Source organism: Vulpes lagopus, chromosome 23 (genome assembly GCF_018345385.1).
Source record: "Vulpes lagopus strain Blue_001 chromosome 23, ASM1834538v1, whole genome shotgun sequence".
Lineage (NCBI taxonomy): Eukaryota > Metazoa > Chordata > Mammalia > Carnivora > Canidae > Vulpes > Vulpes lagopus.
Window position 1 is genome coordinate 41942134 of NC_054846.1, and position 23079 is coordinate 41965212.

Consider the following 23079-nt stretch of genomic DNA (forward strand, 5'->3'; position numbering starts at 1 on the left):
CAGATGTCCTACATGTCTGTAGTTTGGGCTCTGTGTTACTCCTGTGGTCTTATATTCTTCACTCTTCTCCACATACTCTCTATTAGCCACCTTGATCCCCTTGCTGATCCTTTCAACAAAGTAGACATCTTGCTTCATAGTCTGCACCTGTTGCATCTTGTATCCGGAATTCAGTAATTTTGTTATTTGGATAAAAAAATCAGAAGTTCTTAACTAACTTAAGAAATCTATAAACTTCACCACCACATCCATGAGAAATGTTATAATATCCCTGATATTTTAATCTTAACTCTGTCAATTAATTGCTATTAACTTTAGGCAAATTGCTGGCTTCTCTGAACCTCTGTGTCTTGATCTGTAAAATGAAAATAATAATACTTATCCCTATTTTATGAGATTATTGTGAAGATTAGATGAAATAATGTATATAATACACTTGGCACAATATACAGCATATTTAGCCTTCAGTAAACATTAAATAAATTAATTGTTATTATTCAAAATACTATATTTGGTCATTACTTTTAATGAAAAATAGCTGAGCTCTTGGTTCTCCTGGATTTATAAAAAAAATTATCATGTCATTTGATGTGAGGGTAAATGTAACTAGATGAGAGGAACAGAGGATAATAAAGTAGTCATTTGTTGTACTTTGATAAGAGGATATTTGAGGATAAAACTCTTATTTACTTAGCTTGTCAAGAATGATACTTTGCCTAAAGTAGATTACGTATTCTGTCAGGAGTCTCAGAAGGTGAAACTAAGTCTAGGGTTCTATGAAAATATTAAAATTTTATCTAAGATATTTATGGTATGTTTGCTTAAAACTGTAAAGATCATTTTCTACTACTTTTTTGAAGAATGCTATGGGAATGTTCAGTATCACATCCATTTCACAATCAGAACTGAACCTTCCTTCTCAGGACTCAAATTCTGATATTCTTTTCATTATATTACAACTATCTCCTACAGTAGTGTTAGGCTTTGTGAGATATAAAAATGGCTGCAGCTCCATTCCTAATCTTCAAGCTTACAGTTATATGTGAAGTTAGTTAACTAAACTACATACAAGAAAGGGACCAAGACATGTAAAAGGAACACTGAGGAAGAAATTATTGAGAAAGATTCTAGAGGAGGTGACATTAACTGCTACATTAAACAGTGGGCAGGGTTTATGCCTGTGAGAATTGGGAGCTGTCTGAATAAAATGTTATTCATGAATGAGAAATAATGTATGGTATAGCTCTTTTAACTGGCCTCCACTGTTATTAACTGACATTTGCCACTTCTTTGTTAAAATATAATGACTGATTCCCATAAAGTTGTTAAAACTGAACATTGCAGCAAATAGGCTACTTCTCCTAAACTTACTTCAGTTTCACCGAATGAGTTACAAGCCTACCAAAAGTTAATTGTGCATGTTCTGAACAATTCTTGACTATTGATCATTCTTGATTCTTGATTATTTATTAGATAACCCAAAACTCATGAAATGTGTACAAAAAAGAAAATTATTGCTATAACAAAGTCAAATACTTTGAAAGACTTGATAAAGACAAGGCTTTAAAAATATAATTGCTGATGGGGTGCCTGGGTGGCTACATCAGTTGAATGTCCAACTCTTGATTTAGGCTCAGGTCATGATCTCAGGGTTGTGAGAATGAGCCCTGCATCAGGCTCTGCCCTCAGCAGGGGATCTGCTTGAGATTCTCTCCCTCTCCCTCTGCCCCTCACCCTACTCTCACTCTTTCTCTAAAGTAGATAAATAAATCTTTTATATACATATATAATTGCTATTCAAGTAGATGTGGTTGAGACAACTGAAAGATTGAAAGTAAAAGATCTAGATGGATTGTGTACTTTGCTGTCCTGTTGACTTCAACTTTTGCTTCATTTTAAAGAAACTTTAAAGTCTTAGGAAATGCGTTATGAATATGGTTTGTGCAAGAAAGGCAGCATAGGTTTTTTTTTTTTTTTTTAAGATTTTATTTATTTATTCATGAGAGGCACAGAGAGAGAGAGAGAGAGAGGCAGAGACACAGGCAGAGGGAGAAGCAGACTCCATGCAGGGAGCCCGACGTGGGACTCAATCCCGGGTCTCCAGGATCAGGCCCTGGACTGAAGGTGGCACTAAACTGCTGAGCCTCCGGGGCTTCCCGGTAGCATAGGTTTAAGTCACTAGAGACATTCTCCAGTACCTTCTGTGTTGAAGTAAATATCTTATTTACATGTGCTTATTTTCATATATGTATTACATTTTTTGATTCCCTATTTTAATCAGCTTTTCTGGTTAACCAAGCAAATACTGGTTCTGATTCCATTGGATAAGAGAAGTTTTTTTGGAGCCATATTTTTTCAGGAAAAAGAACATTAGCAGTAGGTATATGGAGAGATCAGATTTGATTGGGAAGATGAACTGAGGCCACAGCATAGAAGAATTTGTATGCCTTTTTAAGTTTGACCTTTAGTGGTGATGCATTTTTAGGGATATGCACTCTATATTTTAGGAATAACATTCTTCACAGATTAGTATTGTTGGACAAGAGATCTCTACAATGGTAGTGAAATTGGAAATGGGGCAGGTCTAAGAGAAATTTGGAAAATAGAATTGATATGGTTTGGTGTGATTCACTGGATCTAGGTCGTGAGGTAGGAGGAAAAACCAAAGGTGGTAATAATGCCTGATAATAGTTAATGTTCATTGAGTGCTTAGTATGTGCTAGTCACTGCTCTAAGTCCTTCAAATATATATTATTTCAGTCATCCTAACAATCACATGAAAACATGTTGTTACCACCGTCCCACAGGCTTATATGCAATATTACAAACCTCAAAAACTTGGAAGAATGGCAAACAAATTGTAAATTTGGGTGTAGGCTCATTTGGCAGCAAACTGTGATCTAAACTTATATGAAGCTATTTATAGTCTTTGTTTATCCCATTTACTATATGTTTATTTTCTGCAAAAATATTAATGTGTTTGGTTACGAAGTACTGCCTCAGATTTAGTGGGGGTTTTACATAATCTGCAATATTATCTTTCTAAAATGTGAAACATTTGAAATTTGGGTTTGGGTGAGTGATGGTAGGCCTGTATGATAATTCTTCTCTTATAGATGAGGAAACTTGAATCAAAGACTAATCACACACAGTAAGTGCCAGAGCTAGGATTTGAACCTCACCAGTCTAACTTTTCAAGTCTGTACTTTATTTTTTTTTTTTTTATAATAGTCACACACAGAGAGAGAGAGAGAGAGAGAGAGAGGCAGAGACATAGGCAGAGGGAGAAGCAGGCTCCCTGCACTGGGAGCCCGACTTGGGATTCGATCCTGGGTCTCCAGGATCGCGCCCTGGGGCAAAGGCAGGCGCTAAACCGCTGCGCCACCCAGGGATCCCTCAAGTCTGTACTTTAAACCATAACACTGTTTTGCCTCCCTGTCTGACTTTTGTAATTCGGAAAATGATGCCTTTAGACTTACTAAGAGATCTAACGAGCAGGACTGGGGGGAGGGGAGGGAAGCAGAGAAGAGATTGTAGTGGAATGTGGTTTTAAATAAGCCCTAATTGACATGCTAACCGTAGTGCTGTAGGAAGCCAGGAATATACTGAATGTGTTTATAATGCATATACTGAATGTCATGAAGTTTAAGATGCCATTGTTGTATCACTGTCATTATTTTATATGCCAACTAAAAAAGGTTAAAAAAATGAAACTATAATACTGTGTGTGTTTGTGTTTAATCACCTATGTTTTTTTTCACACAGTATCATTTTCTGTGCAATTTAGAGTGCCATTGATGCAACATTACTAAAGAATGTTTTCTTATTGCCTTTGGGATTTTATTTTAAGCCATTTTGATTTTCATGTTTTCTTGATCTTACTGGAAAGTATCAACAAAAGTTTAAGATGACATCCAGGAAGACATTTTAAGTTCAAGGAATAAGGTACTAACAATGCACATAAGTTGACTGAAATGAAAATAGTATAAATAGCTATGACTGAGGTCACATGAGGACATATAATCACAACCATGTTGTGTGTGCCATGTGCCCAGTAGCCATTGTAAGATATCATGGATTATAGCATTCATTGATTGTAGAAGATTTCAGTGATGTTAAAATGTGAGGGAAATGTACATTTTAGAATTGTTGTATAGTGAGTAGGATTTTTGCCTCTGGGAATTGAAAGTTGCAGTATTAAAGTAAGACAGTAGTGCATTTAATCGATTTTATTAAACAAATATGCCTTTTCAGGAGTTAGTGCATCATTAAAGAAGTATAGAACTACGGTTCTGGGGAGTAATTGAGAGAAATAGGAAATGCTAAAGACAGAACCTTGAGGATGTCCTATATGTAAAGGACAATAGAAACAATTTAAATACTTTGCCACATTTTTATTCTTTTTTTTTAAGAAATGATAATCCATTTTCCTAGACAACTGAAAAATAGGCCCTAGTTTCACAGATATATTCATTTCTCTCACTAGTGTTAGCCTGGTCTTTGCTATTGCATAATTAATTATATCTGTAACATAATTGTGGTTAAAATCGGTAATGTTCTAAACATTGCAATTTGACAATTAAAAATAAAAGAGAATTTCTGCTTCTGGGGAGATAGACAAGATGTGGTTTTTCCTATTCCTTCTAAGAACTACTAAAAACCCTGAACATTATATATAAAACATAAGATTCTGAGAGGTAGAAAGAGAAGGCCTGATGGCTAAACATCACAGGACCCACAGGAGAAAATGTCCTAGCTTTTCTTTTTGCCTCATGTATCTTTGAACTGAAAAACACTGATAATCCAGAAGCACAAATGGGCACACCAAAAAAAGAGAAAAAGTCCCAACAAAAGCCTAATCTTTTTAGCCAAATACTGGGAGAGGGGTACCCTAGCAGGACAGAAAACTTAAAAATAGTAATAACCACTCTACTTAACCAGGCAAAGTCCACAGAGAAAAAACCTTAGTCTCACCCATGCCCTCACCTGGCAAAGGCTAGGTAGGGAGTGTAGACCTCCACCCTTACCAGGCTATATTGAGGTACGCCCAATAGTCCTACTGCAGTGATGTCAGATTAGGCCAGAGCCAGCCAATACTTTAATCCCCACCAAATGATTAACTAGCCCCCCCCCCCCCCACCTGATTACATACCAGCCAGCTCCTACTCCTTCCTGGGGTGTGTCAGAAGAGGCCTAGTGGAGAGTGAATACTTTCACCACCACCCACCAGTAAAGATCCCTACCTCCCTCACCTTATAGTCGGAAGCCACATGGTAGTAGTAATGAAGCACTTAGACCCTTTTCATCCAGGGAGATATCAGTGAAGGCTTTGTGGTAAACTAGAACAAGGAGCCACCACCCCATCTCTGGCCTCAGTGGAGCTGAGTGGGGAACCTAGACTTCTACCCCCACCTTGTGGTAATGAAATGGCACCTCCATAGCTTCCTCTGCTGCAGCAGAGCCAAACAAAGCCAGCTAACAGAAGATTTAGGCAAGATCTAGAGTCTTTTAACATAACACTCAAAGTGTTCAGATTTCAATTGAAAATCAATCGCCATATCAAGGAAATTCCCCAATTAATGAAAAAAGACAACCAGTAGAGACCAACATGGAATGACAGAGATACTGCTCTTAAAATTATCTGACAAAGTATAGACCAGCTATCATGAAAATGTTTCAACCATTATGAGCATACTGGAAACCAAAAAATTAAAATCTCAGCAAAAAGAAAGTCTGCAAAGAAATAGAAGATATTAAGAAGAATCAAATGGGAATGAACTAAAATGTCTAATAACCAGAATAAAAGTGGGTTTGCTCAAGAGTGGAATGGAAGGGATAGAAGAAAGAATTAGTGAACTGAAAAATGGATCAATGGAAGTTATCAAATCTAAGCAACAGAGAGGAAATAGACTAAATTAAAATGAATAGACCCTTAGAGACTTGTGGGACTATAATGAAGACCTAACATTTTTGACATTAGAGTCCCAGAAGAGGAGAAAGAATGCACGGCTGGAAAAGTATTTAATGAAATGACAAGTGATGGGTCAGCTATTTTTCATTGTGATATAGAACTTCAAGAATGAAATAGCAAAATGCACTTCCACGGAAGATGCCTAAGGGTTTATACTTATTTTAGGATTTTTGTTGCTCAGAGACTACCAAAGAAAACAGCATATATTTCTTCTTAATAGTATAATGTTCTACTTATCCATTTTTGAAAAGTTCAGGTAGTTCATAATTCTGTCATTAGATGACTTTGAGGAAGTCATTTTGATTTTCAAAGAACAACTATTCCAGTGGTATTCTTCTGACTCTCTGATAAACAAACAAAAATTTATTGTAAAATCACATAATATTAAATTTACCATTAAGTGTACAATTCAGTAGCATCAAATATATTCACATTGTGCAGCAGATACGTACTTTTTCATCTTGTAATACTGAAATTGTATGCACTAATTTCCCCTTTCCTCTACCCCAAGCCCTTGGTAACCAGCTTTCTATTTTCTGTTTCTATTATCTTGATACCTTTAGATACTTCATATGAGTGGAATTATATAGTATTTGTCCATTTGTGACTATCCTCTAATGCTTAGCACAGACCTTGAGGTTCAGCTGTGTAACAGAATTTCCTCCTTTTTTTTATTTTTTTTTTATTTTTATTTATTTATGATAGTCACACACAGAGAGAGAGAGGCAGAGACACAGGCAGAGGGAGAAGCAGGCTCCATGCCGGGAGCCTGACGTGGGATTCGATCCCGGGTCTCCAGGACTGTGCCCTGGGCCAAAGGCAGGCACAAAACTGCTGCGCCACCCGGGGATCCCCTCCTTTTTTTTTTTTTTTTTTTTTTTTAAGGCTGTACTCACTTTCTGATTTTTAAAGACTCCTGTATTGATTACATGAAAAGTTCACGTATTGGTTATAATGACTTCTTGATACTAGTGTCCCTACAGTGAGTAAAAAAAAGTCAATATACATTAAATTTGAACACTAAATATATTCAGCTCTTGATGATGGAGTGTCTTCTCCCTTCTCTCTTTGATCCCTATGTTCTCATTAGCTTCTACTTTAAAGACAATTTTCTTTAAAAGATTAAATTTTTTGAATGAAAACCATTTCCTTTTCTCATAATCTCGTCTACGAATTGATTTTTTACAAAACTCATAATCCAAGACAATTAATAGAGACTGTCAAAATTTGTCTTCCAAATTCAATTAACACTAAATAATTCTAACCCAGACAGAATCCTGTGAATTTATTTAAGGTACCATATCCAAGTTGCAGCCAATAACTTGGTTAAGAACTTATACCTTTTGGCACCTGAATGGCTCAGTTGTTAGGCATCTGCCTTTGGCTTAGGATCCTGGGATCGAACTTCACGCTATTTAACTTGCTCGGTGGGAAGCCTGCTTATCTCTCTCTCTCTCTCTCTCTCTCTCTCTGTCAAAAACAACAACAACAAAAAGAATCCTATACCGTCTGTCAGGTTTTTAAATTAGGACGTGTGCAAATAATTTTGTAAAAATCCATGTGGATCATGTCTTGATTTTGTGGTTAATTAATTTATCCAAAATTACTTACTGGCTCAAGGTGCTACATTATTATAAATTTCAATGAAGCTGGCAACTTAAGTTTTTTTATTTCTATAATCTATAAAGAATTTCATCATTTGTAGGCATCTCCAGTGTTGGCCTCATTTGTATTGCTTGAGAAAATCATTAACCATTGTTAAGGCAATAAAACTGCTTCTTTCTTTCTTTCTTTCTTTCTTTCTTTCTTTCTTTCTTTCCTTTCTTTCCTTTCTTTCCTTCTTTCTTTTTCTTTCTTTTCTTTCTTTTCTTTCTTTTTCCTTTTTCTTCTCTAAAGCATACCAGAAAAACTACTCATCTGAGAAATAGCCCAATTTTCTGACTTTCAATTTGGGACTTCTATGTGAAATCTTTGCTTTTTTCTTTCCAAGAAATCTTAAAATAAATATGTGTTTCCTAATTAGCAGTCACATGAGCTGCTTATAATACCCCAGCTTTTTTTGTTCTAAAGGAAATATAGCTATCTGTTTTCAGTATCTCGAGGGCCCCTCACAGTCAATTTCTGGTATTCCAGATAGTCTGTACTATTTTATTTCACATTATTTTAAACATTGCTAAGTGTGATGATTTTGCATGACGGGATAAAAGATAGAATTTTTATTTTATTTTTAGACATTAACTCATTTAAACTTCGCCCAGCCCTATAATTTGTCCATAGATTAGGCTTCAAATATTCTAATGAATGTCACACAGCTGTCAAGAAGCAGAGTTGGGAGCCTAACTCAAAGTACACAGAACCTAAATGTTTGTGTTTTTTTTCCCCCATAACCAATCTTTGAATGGCTTTTTGAGATTATTCATGGAAGCTAAGAATTAATACCATGGGATTTGTTTGTTTGTTTATATCTTTTTAAAAAATGTATATTTGCAAGTGACAGTTCTGGAGTGCAGATTTTTGTGAATTGTATGAATGTATACATATACCTAAACTTTGGGCTCAAGAATTGCTTCAGGCTCTGTTTCCTGCGAGTAGTTTTGGAACTTTACTCTTGTTAGTTTCTCTTAACATCCTTCCTGTTTATATAAATTTTGGGTTGTCTGTATTTGGCTTTGACCTGGTATTTCCTTGAGACTCTGCTTCCCATGTAGCTCCCTGTGCTGCAAGCACTGCAGCAACTCTGAGGTACTCCTTTCTGTTTTTATATCATATGAATGATTTCTGCCTAAGCAAAATAAAAGTGTTTCATATAAGGATGCCTAATTGTTTGGTTGATATTTTGCCTAGCTAGCAGATTATTTATGTATTCTCCTGGCATGTAGCATAGCTTATTATACCACTTACATCTTTTTTTTCTCTTTTGCTCTGGTCTCATTTATTAATTTATAGTATATAAATGTTCTCATTTAGTTTTATATTACATTTTTTAAAACTCTGAAACAAAAAGTTGCCTGAATTCTAATATGACTTTGTAAAAAAATAAAAAGTCTTTCATAGTATCATTTCAGACTGTCTCCACCAAAATTTTTCATTACCTCCATATTGACTAGTTTCCTAACTGATCTCCATGTCTCCAGTCTCATGCCATATGCAATAGTTCTTTTTTTAAAAAGATTTATTTATTTATTTGAGAGGGAGAGGAAGAGAACACATGTGTACAAGCAGGGGGAAGGGCAGCATGAGCTGCTTATAAATTTTTATGATTATAAATTTAATGAAGATCATAAAAATGAAATGTTACCTTATAGAGAAAGAAATGTTTACAATAAATTATCAAGTATAATGTAAAAGAATCAGGCTACAAAATGGTCATGATCTCAAGGTCCTGGGATCAAGCCCTACACTGGGCTGCATGCTCAGTGGGGAGTCTGCTTGAGGATTCTCTCTCTCCCTTTGCCCACCAGTCAATATAGAGCTAATAAAAAATTTTAGTGGAAACAGTATGAAATCCTATGAAAGACTTTCTAATTATCATTAAATAACATTTTTGTATTACTAAAGCAATATATGTACATTATTGAAAAATTAGGAAATATAAATTAAAATAAAACATGCTCTACTTCTTTAAAACTTAATGCATCTAGCGTTGGTTTTTAGTGTTGTTTTTACATAGGAGTTTTTCTCATTTGCTATGCGGTTAAGTCTTACTGATACTGTCGTTACTTAACTATCTTCCCTTTCATTTTATAGATTTTTGATTGGTCAGGGAGCACATGTAGGAGCTGTCAACAGTGAAGGAGACACACCATTAGATATTGCTGAGGAGGAGGCAATGGAAGAGCTACTTCAAAATGAAGTTAATCGGCAAGGTAATGTAAAAGCAACCTAAATGGAAGAAACATTTAAAACTGTTTTAGGGACACCTGGTTGGCTCTAACAATTGAATGTCTCCTTTCGGCTCAGGTAGTGATCCTGGGGTTCAGGGATTGAGTGCCATATCAGGCTCTCCATGGGGAGCCTGCTTCTCCCTCTGCCTGTGTCTCTGCCTCTCTCTGTGTCTCTCATGAATAAATAAAATCTTTTAAAACAAACTGTTTTAAAAAGAATATGATATTCTTTTTCAGTAAATTGAATATTTATTGAAATATTGAATATTGAATTTTTTCAATAAAATAATTGTTGATATTGAGGGAGAAATCATAATTTGATTAGAAAAAATCACTTTTGATAATAATATGTGTAGTATGAGTCTATTTGAAAAATATAGGATTCTCAATTCTACATCTTTTTAATACTTTTTAAATTGAAAGAAGTGTCATAAGTTGTAGGATCAGACATAAAATTATGGTAGTAAAAGTTTTGGAGAGAAAATACGCAGAGAATGGGGAAGCGCACAGGATGAATGAGATACATTGCAAATTTAATTAGGGCGGTCAAGGGCAGCCCGGATGGCTCAAAGGTTTAGCGCCGCCTTCAGCCCAGGGCGCGATCCTGGAGACCCAGGATTGAGTCCCACGTCCGGCTCCCTGCATGGAGCCTGCTTCTCCCTCTGCCTGTGTCTCTGCCTCTCTCTCTTTCTCTCTCTCTGTCTGTCTCTCATGAATAAATAAATAAAATCTTCTAAATAAATAGGGTGGTCAGTAAATCCTCACTCAGTAGTGGGTTTTTAAGCTAAGATCTGAATGAGATGAGGCAACTAACCATGCATCTAAGGAAAGAACATTCCAAATAGGGAGCTGTGAGTGAAAGGATGGGAGGGTACATGGTTATTCAGAGAAACTGTAAGTAGACTAGTTTGACTAAAATAGGCAAAACAAGGAAGGGACTAGAGGGAAATGATATCACAGAGGTAACAGTGAACCCTATCACATTAAGGCCTTTTGGGTTGTTGGAACGACTTTGCCTTAAAAAATGACTCTGCCTAAAAAAACGACTTTGGCTTTTTAGGCAGACAGAAGTAGGAGCCAGTGGAGGAATTGAGATGAAGGAGTGACATCTGACTTACTTTAGAAAGATCTCTGTGGCTATTATATTGAGAATAGATTGTAGGAAAGTAAGAGCAGAAGTAGGTGGTAGTAGACAAAGTGATAAGAAAAGATTGGATTTTAGATACATTTTGAAGGTTTGGTCCAGAGGATTATTGAGTGATTAAAGGGTAGAGTATGCAAAAATGAAAGTGTAAATGAGATGTGAATATTGTGGGAAAAGTAGGTTTTGTGGGGAAAGTTCAGGAATTTATTTTCAAATGTGTCAAGTATGTTTTGCTGATTAGATATTTAAACAGTTGAATCTGTGAATAGAGAGAGCTACAGAAGTAGAGCTATATATTTGAGAGACATCAGTTTATAGACGAGGAATGATTATTTATGGATAGAATTATTTAGGAGCAATGAGTAGTAACTGATTGTGGTAGTAATAGTTTCGCAACTTTGCAAATATACTAAAAACCACTGATACTGTAAATGATACATGAATCGTATCTCAAGATATGTATATAATAATATATTTATGTTTTATATGTATATATAATATCTTTATATAATCTAGCAATTCTTTAGGGGGGTATATACTCAAAAAATTAAAAGGAAGGTTTCAAAAAGATATTTGTACACCCATATTTATAGTAGTGTTATTCACATAACCAAAATATGGAGGTAAACCAAGTGTCTGATGAGTGAATAAACAGATTGTGGTATATACATACAATTGACTATTCAGCTTTCAAAAGGAAATTCTGATATATACTGTAGCTTGGATGAACCTTGAGGATATTATGGTAAGCAAAATAAGACCGTCACAAAAAGACAAATACTGTATAATTCTACTTACCTGAAGTACTTCAAGAATCAGATTAATAGAGAAAATAAGTGAAATGATGGCTGTCAGGAGGTAGGAATGAGGGTCTTTTTTTGTTTAATGGATGTAGCATTTCAGTTTTCCAAGATGAAAAGAGTTCTAGAGATGGGTTGCACAACAGTGTAAATGTACTTAAAACTGCTGGACTGCATACTTTAAAATGTTAAGATGGTAAGTTTTATATTATGTGTATTGTACCACAATTAAAAATTAATATGTATAAATAAGTTTGCATGATTTCCACTATATTCCATTATAGTTAGCAATATATTTTTATTTATTTATTTATTTATTTATTTAAACTCCTGTTTTATTTTTTTTTTATTATTTATTTATGATAGTCATACAGAGAGAGAGAGAGAGGCAGAGACACAGGCAGAGGGAGAAGCAGGCTCCATGCACCGGGAGCCTGACGTGGGATTCGATCCCGGGTCTCCAGGATCGCGCCCTGGGCCAAAGGCAGGCGCCAAACCGCTGCGCCACCCAGGGATCCCTATTTTTTTTTATTTAGACAGCAATTAAATGAGTATTATCAGGAGAGAACTGTGTTCTAAGGTCTGTTAAAGGAAAGGTATGGGATATTGTTTTAGAAGGTTGGCTCTTATGAAGTATGGTTCACCATGAAATAGAAGCAAAGGAGTAGAAGCTAAAGTACTAAATTAGTCCCTTGGAAAGAGATTTTTATTCCTTGGATTAGGAAAATTCATAATGACTGCTAAGTGTTTAAAAAAAAAATCTTAAGGGGTGCCTGGTGGCTGAGTTATTAGTTAAGCATCTGATTCAATTTTGGCTCTGGTTGTGATCTCAGGGTTATGAGATCAGGCCCCACATGAGGCTTCACACTGGGCTGGAGCCTGCTTAGGATTCTCTCCTCTCTCTGCCCCCTCCCCACCTCACATGCATGTTCTCTCTCTCTCTCTCTCTCTCTCAAGAAAAACAAAACAAAAAACTTAAGACGCCAAAGCTAATAGCTAAGTGCCTAAGTAGAGTTGAGGAATTTTTTTTAAAAGATTTTATTTCTTTATTCATGAGAGACAGAGAGAGAGAGAGAGACAGAGACACAGGCAGAGGGAGAAGCAGGCTCCATGCAGGGAGCCCGACATGGGACTCAATCCTGGGTCTCCAGGATCACACCCTGGGCCAAGATGGGTGCTAAACCGCTGAGCCACCCAGGGATCCCCCAGAGTTGAGGAATTGTAATAGGTAGTTGAAGGTCCCTGAGGCCCAGGAGAAACAGAGCATATTGGAAAAGTAGTTGACAACTGGTGCTTGAATAAGTACACAGAAGAGCTTTTAACAGGCATGTTCTAGGCAGGCATTTTGGAGTGATGAGATATTCAGGACTTGAGGAAGCTGAAGAATAGATATAAAGCATCACAACCTAGGAAGTAGACTACCTTATCTTGCTCTGATGAATGCCTGGATAGATAGCTGACCATTTCCTGTTAAAAAAACACTAAATTTTTTTATACTATCTAAAATTAGCAATAATTATAAACTAGGAAAGTCATAGAGGTGTACTGAAAATTTCTTTCCTTTGGTTTCCTTGTATATAAAGGAAGCTTTTGCAAGACTGATTTTAATTGTAATGATTCATTCAGTATTGACTAGTGTGCCAGCAAATGATCTGAGTGCTGGGTATTATTAAAAAGACAGAGAGGAAGGGATGGAGGGAGGGAAAGAAAAAGGAAGGAAGGAGAATCTTTATTCTTAAGGATTTCACAGTATATCAGAAGTGGCAGATATATAAACAGAGCTTCACAATGCAGTGTGTTATGTGCTAAAATACAGATAGGGACAGGAGGTTGCCAAAGAACAGAAAAGCCTTTTGACTAACTGCTTCCAATAGTCAGTATGGGTTTCAGAGTGATGACATTAGAAAATGAGTTTGCCTAGCAGAGAAAGGAGGTGGTGGACAAAAAAGTCCTGTCAGGCAGAGTATCAGTGTGTGCAAAGAAAAGGAATTGGAGACATTGCATGTGTGGAGAACTCATTAGAAGAGGAATGGAGATACAAAGTCAGGATGGAATTAGTAGGAGTAGGAGGGTGAGACCTGAAAACATTTGCTGAATCCAAATGGTGAAGGATATCTATTTTATAGGCATTAGATGCAGCAAAGATCTCTAAGCAAGAAATGAACCTGATCAGATTTGGTTTTTAGAAGTATAGTTGATGGCAGTTCGGAGGATGATTTAGAATGGAGAATACATGGTGGCATATCTTCCTTGAAGAAGGCTCTTAAATTAGTCCAGCTGAAAGGATAAAACAATTACATTTAATATAGAAAAGAACAGGCTGGCTTGAGGAAATATTAAGATAGAATTAAAACACTTTGGTGAATAATTGAATGTGGAGGTAAAGGAAGAATTGAGGCTATTTGCCTCCTGAAGTTTCCGGTTTAAGAATTAATGATGGCTGGGGCACCTTGGTGGCCCAATCGATTAAACCTCTGACTTGGCTCAAGTCCTGATTTCAGGGTCCTGGAATCAAGCCCCTCATCAGAATCTGCAGGGTGTCTGCTTGTCCCTCTCTGTCTCCCCTCTGCCTCTCCCTTTTGCCCTAATCATGCTCTTTCTGTCTCTCTCAAACAAATAAGATCTTTAAAAAAAAAAAAAAAAGAAGAAGAAGTATTAGTGATGATTAATTTCAGAAAATGTGGGATGAAACAGGAACAGATTTAGGGAGTACATGAGTTTGTTTTGGGATATATTGAGTTTGTGGCAGCCAAAGGACATCCAGATGACAGTATTTGGTGCTTTGTTGGAGCTTAGGCACTGTCACAATGGAAAATGTACATTTAAGAGAATAGTAGATGAGGAGGAATTCTGGGAAATAGATGAGATGACCCTGGAACTGAAAAGTGAAAAGCTAATACTAATAATAGTAGCTAGCTCTTATTAAATGCTGACAGTGTATGTCAGGCATTGAGCCAGGGGGCTTTAAGTGCCTCATTTCATTTCATTCTCACAACAATTCTAAGAGATTACTACTACTATTACCCCCATTTTACAGATGGCTGATTGAGGATCAGTGACTTACCCAACATCATATAGGTAGGAAGTACTACTGTAGTTCAATCCCAAATAGTATGACAGATATCTTGAACCCACACTCTTCACCACTGTACCATACTGTATTTTATTAAGAATGTCTCCTAGAAAATACTTCATGGTGTTCATTTTACTCGTATTACGGGAATACATGAACTTATATAGTATAACTTTATTCCAGAGAAACAGATTATAAGGATATTTCTAATAAATTTTAATAATCCTAAAAAGAACACCTTATCTTTAAAAAAAATAAAAATAAAAAGAACACCTTAAATGTACCTCTTATAGTGATAAGATTTCTCAAATTATTTATCCTGATATAAACATTTTTACTTAATATTTTTAAATTCTTCAATTCTTTCAGCTCTAATTTCTTATTTAATATATCTGATCAATAACTGGTTATGCTGGGATGCCTGGGGGCTCAGAGGTTGAGGTCTGCCTTTGGCTCAGGTCGTGATCCTAGTGTTCTGGGATCGAGTCCTGCATTGGGCTCCCCCCTGGGAGAGCCCAGTTCTCCCTCTGCCTGTGTTTCTGCCTCTCTCTGTGTGTCTCTCATGAATAAATAATTAAAATCTTTTTTAAAAAAATAACTGATTATGCTTAAGTAAATTGCCTTTGAAACTAATCCTGATTTGGGGCTCCCTTGCTGGCTCAGTTGGTAGAGCATATTGACTCTAGATTTCAGGGTAATGAGTTTGAGTCCCGCATTAGGTGTAGAGTTTACTTAAAAGAAAACAAAACAAAGTAGTAATGATTGAGCAGTAGCTAAAAGTACTTCTGGTTTATATTTTAATGCAATTGTCTTTTTTTAGCTTGGGACACAAGTCAGTCAGTCTTTGTATCTCTTAACTGTGCCCAAAATCCGATTTATTTTTATTGTTTCTCATGAAGAGATTGGCTACATTTCAATCTTATATTCACTGTTTCTCAGTAGTAGTGATGGATGTTAATAATCTAATCACTTTGTTATACTCAATCTAGTTTTGGTATCTATCGTTTCATTATTTAAAAACCTTGCAATAAAGTAGGTGGGCTAAGGACCAGTTAAATGGATTGTAGAGTTTTCTGGGACACCTGGGTGGCTCAGTCCGATAAGAGTTGGCCTTCAGCTCAAGTCATGATCAAGCCTGGCATCTGACTCCCTGCTCATCAGGGAACCTGCCTGTCCCTCTCTGCCCCTCCCCCTGCTTCTGTGCACATACTCTCTCCTCTCTCTCTCTCTCTCTCTCTCTCAAATAAATAAATCTTAAATTTTTTTTCTTTCTTTTAGACTGTAAAGCAAGAAAAGAGAAGTAGAACTATAGGCATTTAGAGCTGATAGTGATAATTAGTATCTTGGTGCTTACTCCTGATCTAAGCATTTCACATATCTTAATTTAATCCTCACAACAACGTTAGGGGATAGGTGCTTTCATTACCCTTTTTTTTTTTTACAGATAATATTTTTCAAATAAACTGAATATTACCAGAGATTAAATGTCTTGCCCAAAATAAGAGAGCTAGTGAATGGTAGATGAGAGATCGAAACCCAGCAATCTAGATTCAACTTCAGTGTTCTTAACGCATTATACTAATATTCAAAAAAGATAGCTTTCTCAAGGTCATCAGCTAGTTAAAACAGTGGAACTAGAAAAAGAAGTGTGGTAATATGTAGTACAGTATGGGATTTTTTTCTAGATTTTAATGAACTAAAGCAGGGTTTGTAATTAATAGTATTTAATTTTTTTTAAATATGAAAGAAAAGTCTTTCTTCCTAACTGGGTTTTCTTAAGCATAAGAAATTTCCCTTCACACATACTTTAATTTTAAACTTGAGCTGTTTGTTTTTACATATAATTTATATGAGCATGATTTGGAGGCAAAAGAGGGTAATTGCTTTGTACTTAGATAAAGATAACCCCCTTTTTGGGGGAATCTTACTCAAAGTTTCTTTCAAATGTGATAATGAAATATAACTCTCTAGTCTGAAGATGACTTTACCTGTACTTAATGTAATTTGAGGATTTAAAAAATGTTTTCAGTTATGGTCTACTTTTTAAAAGTTGAACTTCATTTGAGTTGGTTTAGTTGTGCCTTGAATAAATGGTGATTTGCTTAGGCAAGGGAAGGCTACAGTCCATGTAGAAGATAATAGCTTGTACCACAGCACACCAGCGTGATGTACTTGACCTTTGTAGAGATCTAGATGGTAAGAACACTGGATGATGCCAGAAGAGAAAGAGTAGATATTAAGTGATTGAGACCAAATCATATAAAAGGCTTTGTCTACACAAAAAAGCTTGAATTTTGTCTTATAGAAGGTGAACAGCCATTGACAAATTTGTGTAGAAAAGTGAATGATTATATTTTGATATGGAAAACCAGTCTGACAGTGCTGTAGGAAATGAATCAGAAGGTACTGAGGTTGAGTTTAAGGGCCAATAGTGTAGTCAAAGTGTGGGATATAGGACATGAACTAAGACAGTGATGAACTATGTTACCATCAAGAAGACAGTCTTGGAGATAGTGGTTCATAGTCTGTGAACTAATTGGATGAGGGCTGGGAGTAAGGTAAAGGGAAGGATTAAGGATGTCTTCCAGGTTGCTGGGTAAGCAGTGGTATAGTAAATACAAGAAAGCCAGCAAGTCCAACTGGCTAAGGAATTTGAGTTAAGATTTTAGCATTAAGTTTCAGGTGCCTATGGCATATAATTTTATCATTTGCCTAGTCTTGACTCTTTTCTGTTCTCCAAATTCAGATATCCAACTGACTACTTGATATCCAATTAGATGTCTCTCAGAGTATCTCAAACTTCACATTTCTCATACTGAAAATTTAACTTTTTCAATTAAAAACCTTTCATATGTGACTTCTCTTTTTCTCCTACATCCAAACGAACAACAGATTCTGTTGGTATACCTTGAAGAATCCAGAATCCAACTTCTTTACTCTCCTAGGTTAAGCTAGTATCATCTCTTGTCTGAATTATTGCGGTAGCCTCCAATTTGATACCTCAGTTTCTTCTCTTAACTTTTCAGCTTAAGTGATCCTCTTAAATTAAGTCAGATTGTGTCACCCTGCTCATTGTTCTCATTACCCTATAGATAGCCTGGCCTTCTAAACAGAAGAACATTCCAGGCAGGCTTCTTACCTCAGAACCTATTAGGACTTCCTCTGCTTAGAATGTCTCCCAGATTAGAGTATGACTATCACTCTACTTTTTGTTGTAATGTCAGCTTAACAAAAAGAGTGTTCTTTACCAAACCATATAAAATAACAGCTTTTTATCATTACCCTCTGTCCCTTTACCTTGTTTTATTTTTCTTCATATATATATCATTTTCTGCCATGTTAGAAGTTCATTTCTATACCCATTGCACCTTAATAAGAAGTACCTTACATCTAGTAGGCACTCGGTACATATTCATTGGGTGGGTAAATGGATGAATGAAAGAAAAAAATTCTGACCAGACAGTGGGATACATGGATGTGAATTATAGGAGAGATCTTAGCTGAAAAGATATGTTTGTGTAATTGTTTTTATTTGTTTATTCATTCATCACGTAGTTAGTATACATTTACTGATCCCTTTTTACTTTTTATTAGGTACTCATCTAGACAGTGGGAATACAGGGAAAAAAAAGCAATTTCTTTACCTTTAATAAGTTCATAGGTTCTTGGAGTCAAACTATAGATGCATTGTGGTGTATGCTGCTTATAAAATAGCCAGCATTTGAAGCCATGAGACAACATGAGACCATTTAGGAATTTCAAGATTATCTTTTCTATTTTAATTTTTTTCTCAGGATTTTGAGCTCTTTGAAAGTAAGAAAGAAGTAGAATATCCTGTTCATTCTTGAATTCTTCCCATTCTTACCAACTCCATGTAACTTAGTGCTTAATTAATGCTTTTAAATGAATGAACATCTATCTAACTTACTAAAATTATAATGCTGATATTATTAGTGAAGAATGTACTATGTTATATATGTTGTATATAAAGAGTTCGGTAGAGAATCTTCTTGAAAGCCTGGTAAATTTTAGATGAAAACAGCACTTCTGAGTTGAAGTTTCAAGAGTTCAGTAAATATTTCCACCTAGTAGGCTAGAGTTCAGACTAGTCAAAGCAGTTAAACTGAAATTTAAGACTTAATTATGCTTTGTTTTGTCTTACTTTTAAACTAAAGGATGGTATATGTAAGGAAATAATCAAATTTTTAGAAACAAAAGGATTTATCAGAAAAGGTAAAAAAAACCCGAAATAATATTGTGGGCCAAAAGCTAATCAATAGAGAAGGCTAATAAAATAGCTACAGTATTCCCACATTTCTTCATTGAACCAACTTATTATTGACAGCTCATTTTTCAAAAATAAAATTTCACTTTTAATTTTTATTTAAACTGGAAATGATTTGGATAATTTTATTTCCCAACATAGAAAAAACATTTTCTATAAATAAAAAATAAAAGCAATTTTTATTTTATCAGGAGTTGATATAGAAGCAGCTCGAAAAGAAGAAGAACGAATAATGCTTAGAGATGCAAGACAGTGGCTAAATAGCGGCCATATAAATGATGTTCGGCATGCAAAATCTGGAGGGACAGCACTTCATGTTGCAGCCGCTAAAGGCTATACAGAAGTTTTAAAGTAAGTATTGTTTTTCACAGTCATTTTTCTACTTTAGTTTATTTTCTTTATTTACTGTCCCCTTAAGATATTTGCAGACGTTATTTTGAAAGTTTATAAAAGTTATTTAATGTCTATTTATAGGGGAAAAAGACTACCTTGAATATTATTGCTTAATTTTTAAAGCCCTTTCTTTAATCTTGAATTTTGATTATTCTACTATTCTTTTCTTTGGTTGTAGTTTTTCACTAAGTCAACTTAGTGTCAGACAACCATCATACATTACCTTCTGGGCTGGCAAATTACTACAAAGACATTTTGATGTTCCCAGATTGGCAAACTCTGGTTACTGAGACTAAGAACAGTATTATATATAAACATAGAAACATAATCATCAAATTCAGAGAACTTGATTCCTAGTGAATATTTATTTACATGTAATTTATCTAAAATGCAGTTTTCTTTTGACTACATAACACTGGGACTCAGAATGCTTTTAGCATAATAATAAATATCAAGGTATAAGTAACTGAGACTTTATAGGGATCAGCAAATTTCCTTGAAACATAACTTTGTTATATCACAATACATTTTTTTTTCTACTTATGCAATGAAAAGGTGTTGGTAGCCATATGAAAAAATAATTCAGTGCATAACTTTTGTTATGTGTATGTGAAAGGAAATAAGACTAGCCCTCCGCAGAATCTTCTGCACCCTTTATGTTGTTATGTTCCACTAGAGCTTCTAGTATCAAACTATTCTCCTTATTCCCTCTGCTCAGTAAAAACAGTGAAATTCAAATGGGTCAGCTATTCCCAAGTTTCCTCCTTTTTTCAATCCCTATTCACTTCAATAACTGAAATCTCTAGAATAGTGCAATTAACTTTAATTACCTTTTCTTGTCCTCCTATGTGCTTCTTTCTAATCTAAAACTTAGCAAAAAAAATAAAATAAAATAAAATAAAACTTAGCAAAGTCACAAATCCCATTAGCAGATCATGGATGAACTCAGTGACTTGACAACAGCATTTTTTTAAAAGAAAAAATTAAAAATATTAGAGGATTGCATATAGGAGAGGTAATATTTTTTGAGTACTAGATTGCACTGTAAAATCGTTTTCTAAACAAATTCCAAGTGGTCTTTGTAATTAGGTAGTCTAGGCTCTTAAAATTCTTTATTAAGATTCTCAGTGAAGATCAGGATATATTTTAAATTCCTCAAATCAGTACATGAGACCATTAGTCGTCCTTTGAAGCTAAGCTGCTACCATTGCTCCTCCGGCGTGCATTATTCCAACTATATATATCTACTTGAAGTTCTGTCATGATGTCTTAATGCCTACTTTGTTTCTGTCTAGATACCTTCATTCACCATCTCTTCAACTTGGAGGCAAATTCCTTTCGATCCTTTGCTCAATTCAAGGCTCTTAAGCCTATGAAAAAACATGCTCAACCTTATTCATAATAAATACAGATAAAGCTTCAATGAATTACCATTTTTCATCTGTGATATTGGCAGAGATTAAAATGTTTGGCACACTGTGTTGGCAAGATTGAGGAAAAGGCACTCTTACGTTACTGGTGAAAGTATGACAATTGAGCAGATTCTATCAAAGTAACAGTTATTCTTTGGCTTAGCAGTTAGTTCTACCTCTAGAAATATTTTTTTACAGATTTCTCACAGGAAATAAGGTATGTGCTAACCACATTGTTTGTAATAGGAATAGGAGAATATTGAAGAAATTTTAGTACCTCCTTTCACTGGAATACTCCTATAGCAGTTAAAACATTACATATAGATAATAGAGCACTAGGAATCATTAACTGTTAAAAAAAAAAAAAAAACAAGGACAGAAGTATTCATCATTTGTGTTTGTATTTCAAAATTTTATGAGAACCTACCTGGTTCAGTCAGTGGAGCATGCATGCAGCTCTTGGTCTCAGGGTTGTGGACTTGAGCCCCATGTTGGGTGTAGAGATTACTTAAAAGATAAAATCTTCAAGAAAAAAACATTTTTTAAATTGTATTTGCAGATACATACGTAAAATCTCTCTAAGGATCCATTCAAAATTAGTAGTATATTGGGGACCTGGGTGGCTAGTCGGTTAAGCATATCTGCCTTTGGCCCTGATCGTGATCTCAGGGTCCTAGAATTGAGCCCCATATCAGGCTCTCTGCTCAGCATAGAGTCAGCTTCTCCCTCTCACTCTCCCTCTGCACGTGCTCACTCTCTCTCTCTGTCTTTCTCTGTCGCAAATAAACTCTTAAAAAAAAATTAGTAACATAGGTATCTAAGGGAAGGAAAACTGGTTGGCTAAAGGTCAGCAATGGGAGTATGATTTCCCTATATAGCCATTCTTTTATATTTTTGAACTTTGTAAATATATTATTATGAAAATAAATAAAAATATGTATGAAATGAAAAATAAATAGAAGATACTGGTTTCAGATATAACCTTCCCCCCACTTACTACTCCCACCCTTTTCCCCACAAACACACACAACCCCTTTCAATTGATTTTGATGATTTTCAACTCTATACTGCCGTTGCATCGCCATGTCTTTGAGGGTTGTTTTACCTGACTTTTGTCTTCCATCAGAATCTCCTTGAATATAATAAGTAACTGTCTTCTTTTTTTCAGTATTGTATGACCTGGCATAAAGAGAGAGCCATGTGTTCATGGAAAAAAAAAAAAAAAATCTACCTTTCTGTCTTTCCCTTCCACATAGACTCCCAAGTACTTATATAATTTTTGCTGCTCAGAATATTTAATATTATTGTTCATATTTTTAATGGGGGTTTTATTTTTAATATCTTGCAGTATTATTCTGTCTCTGTTAACAAAGTTTCTCATAATATATGGTAATGGACACATTTTTTTTAAACTTTAATCTTTAGACTTATATCTGTTAGCCTGTTCTTTAGATTGGAGGCTCTTAAATATTGGTCTGCAGGCAGGTAAACAGGAGACTTACTAAAAACGTAAATTGGCAGGGCTCATCTCCGAATGTACTGCTTTAGTCCATAGGACTGGGATGGAGCTAGGGAATATTTTTTTTTTAACAAGCTCTCAGGATAGTTTTTAGATCCAGAATTGGAAACAGATGCTTTACATATTCATAGGAAATAGGGGATCTGTTCTTGTAACATAAATAAATGAAGGGTTGTGTATTAGCTATCACTGCCACCCCTCCTATAGGTAAAAAGAAGCCCTTCTCAAGCTCAGCTTCTTGGAAAGTAAGGTAAAGGTCAACCAGATTTCATGAGTTGTAAAGAATTTACTGTTCGCCTGTGTGTGTGAGGCTATGCTATGTGCAATTTATAGAACCATTCTTTGCTCTTTTGAGCTTAGTTTCTAAACAAAATAAAGGTTAATGTCAATATACAGTTAGGAGGGTATACAAACATAATTTATACAGTTCTTTGCATTGTATTAAAATGTATTCCTCCTTTCTAGCTTTGTTGATAATTAGAATACCTGCTTTCTTACTGCTGCAGAAAAGTAGAATCGACCCCGTAATATTGGTTTGGCTTTGTTTTGTTCCTAAAAGATTGTCATTTCCCTCTAAAAATTAGCCATGGTAGATCAT

General features: G+C 35.3%; 1 protein-coding gene across 8 annotated transcripts in view; it reads left to right on the plus strand.

Moving 5' to 3' along the window:
- PPP1R12A (protein phosphatase 1 regulatory subunit 12A) overlaps positions 1-23079 on the plus strand; it is a 138185-nt gene that overhangs the window by 54453 nt on the left and 60653 nt on the right. For all 8 annotated transcript variants that reach the window (XM_041737878.1, XM_041737875.1, XM_041737870.1 and 5 more), the window contains exons 3-4: positions 9719-9837; positions 19349-19508. In XM_041737878.1, coding sequence (XP_041593812.1) covers positions 9719-9837; positions 19349-19508 — 279 coding nt within the window. The remainder of the gene's footprint in view (positions 1-9718; positions 9838-19348; positions 19509-23079) is intronic.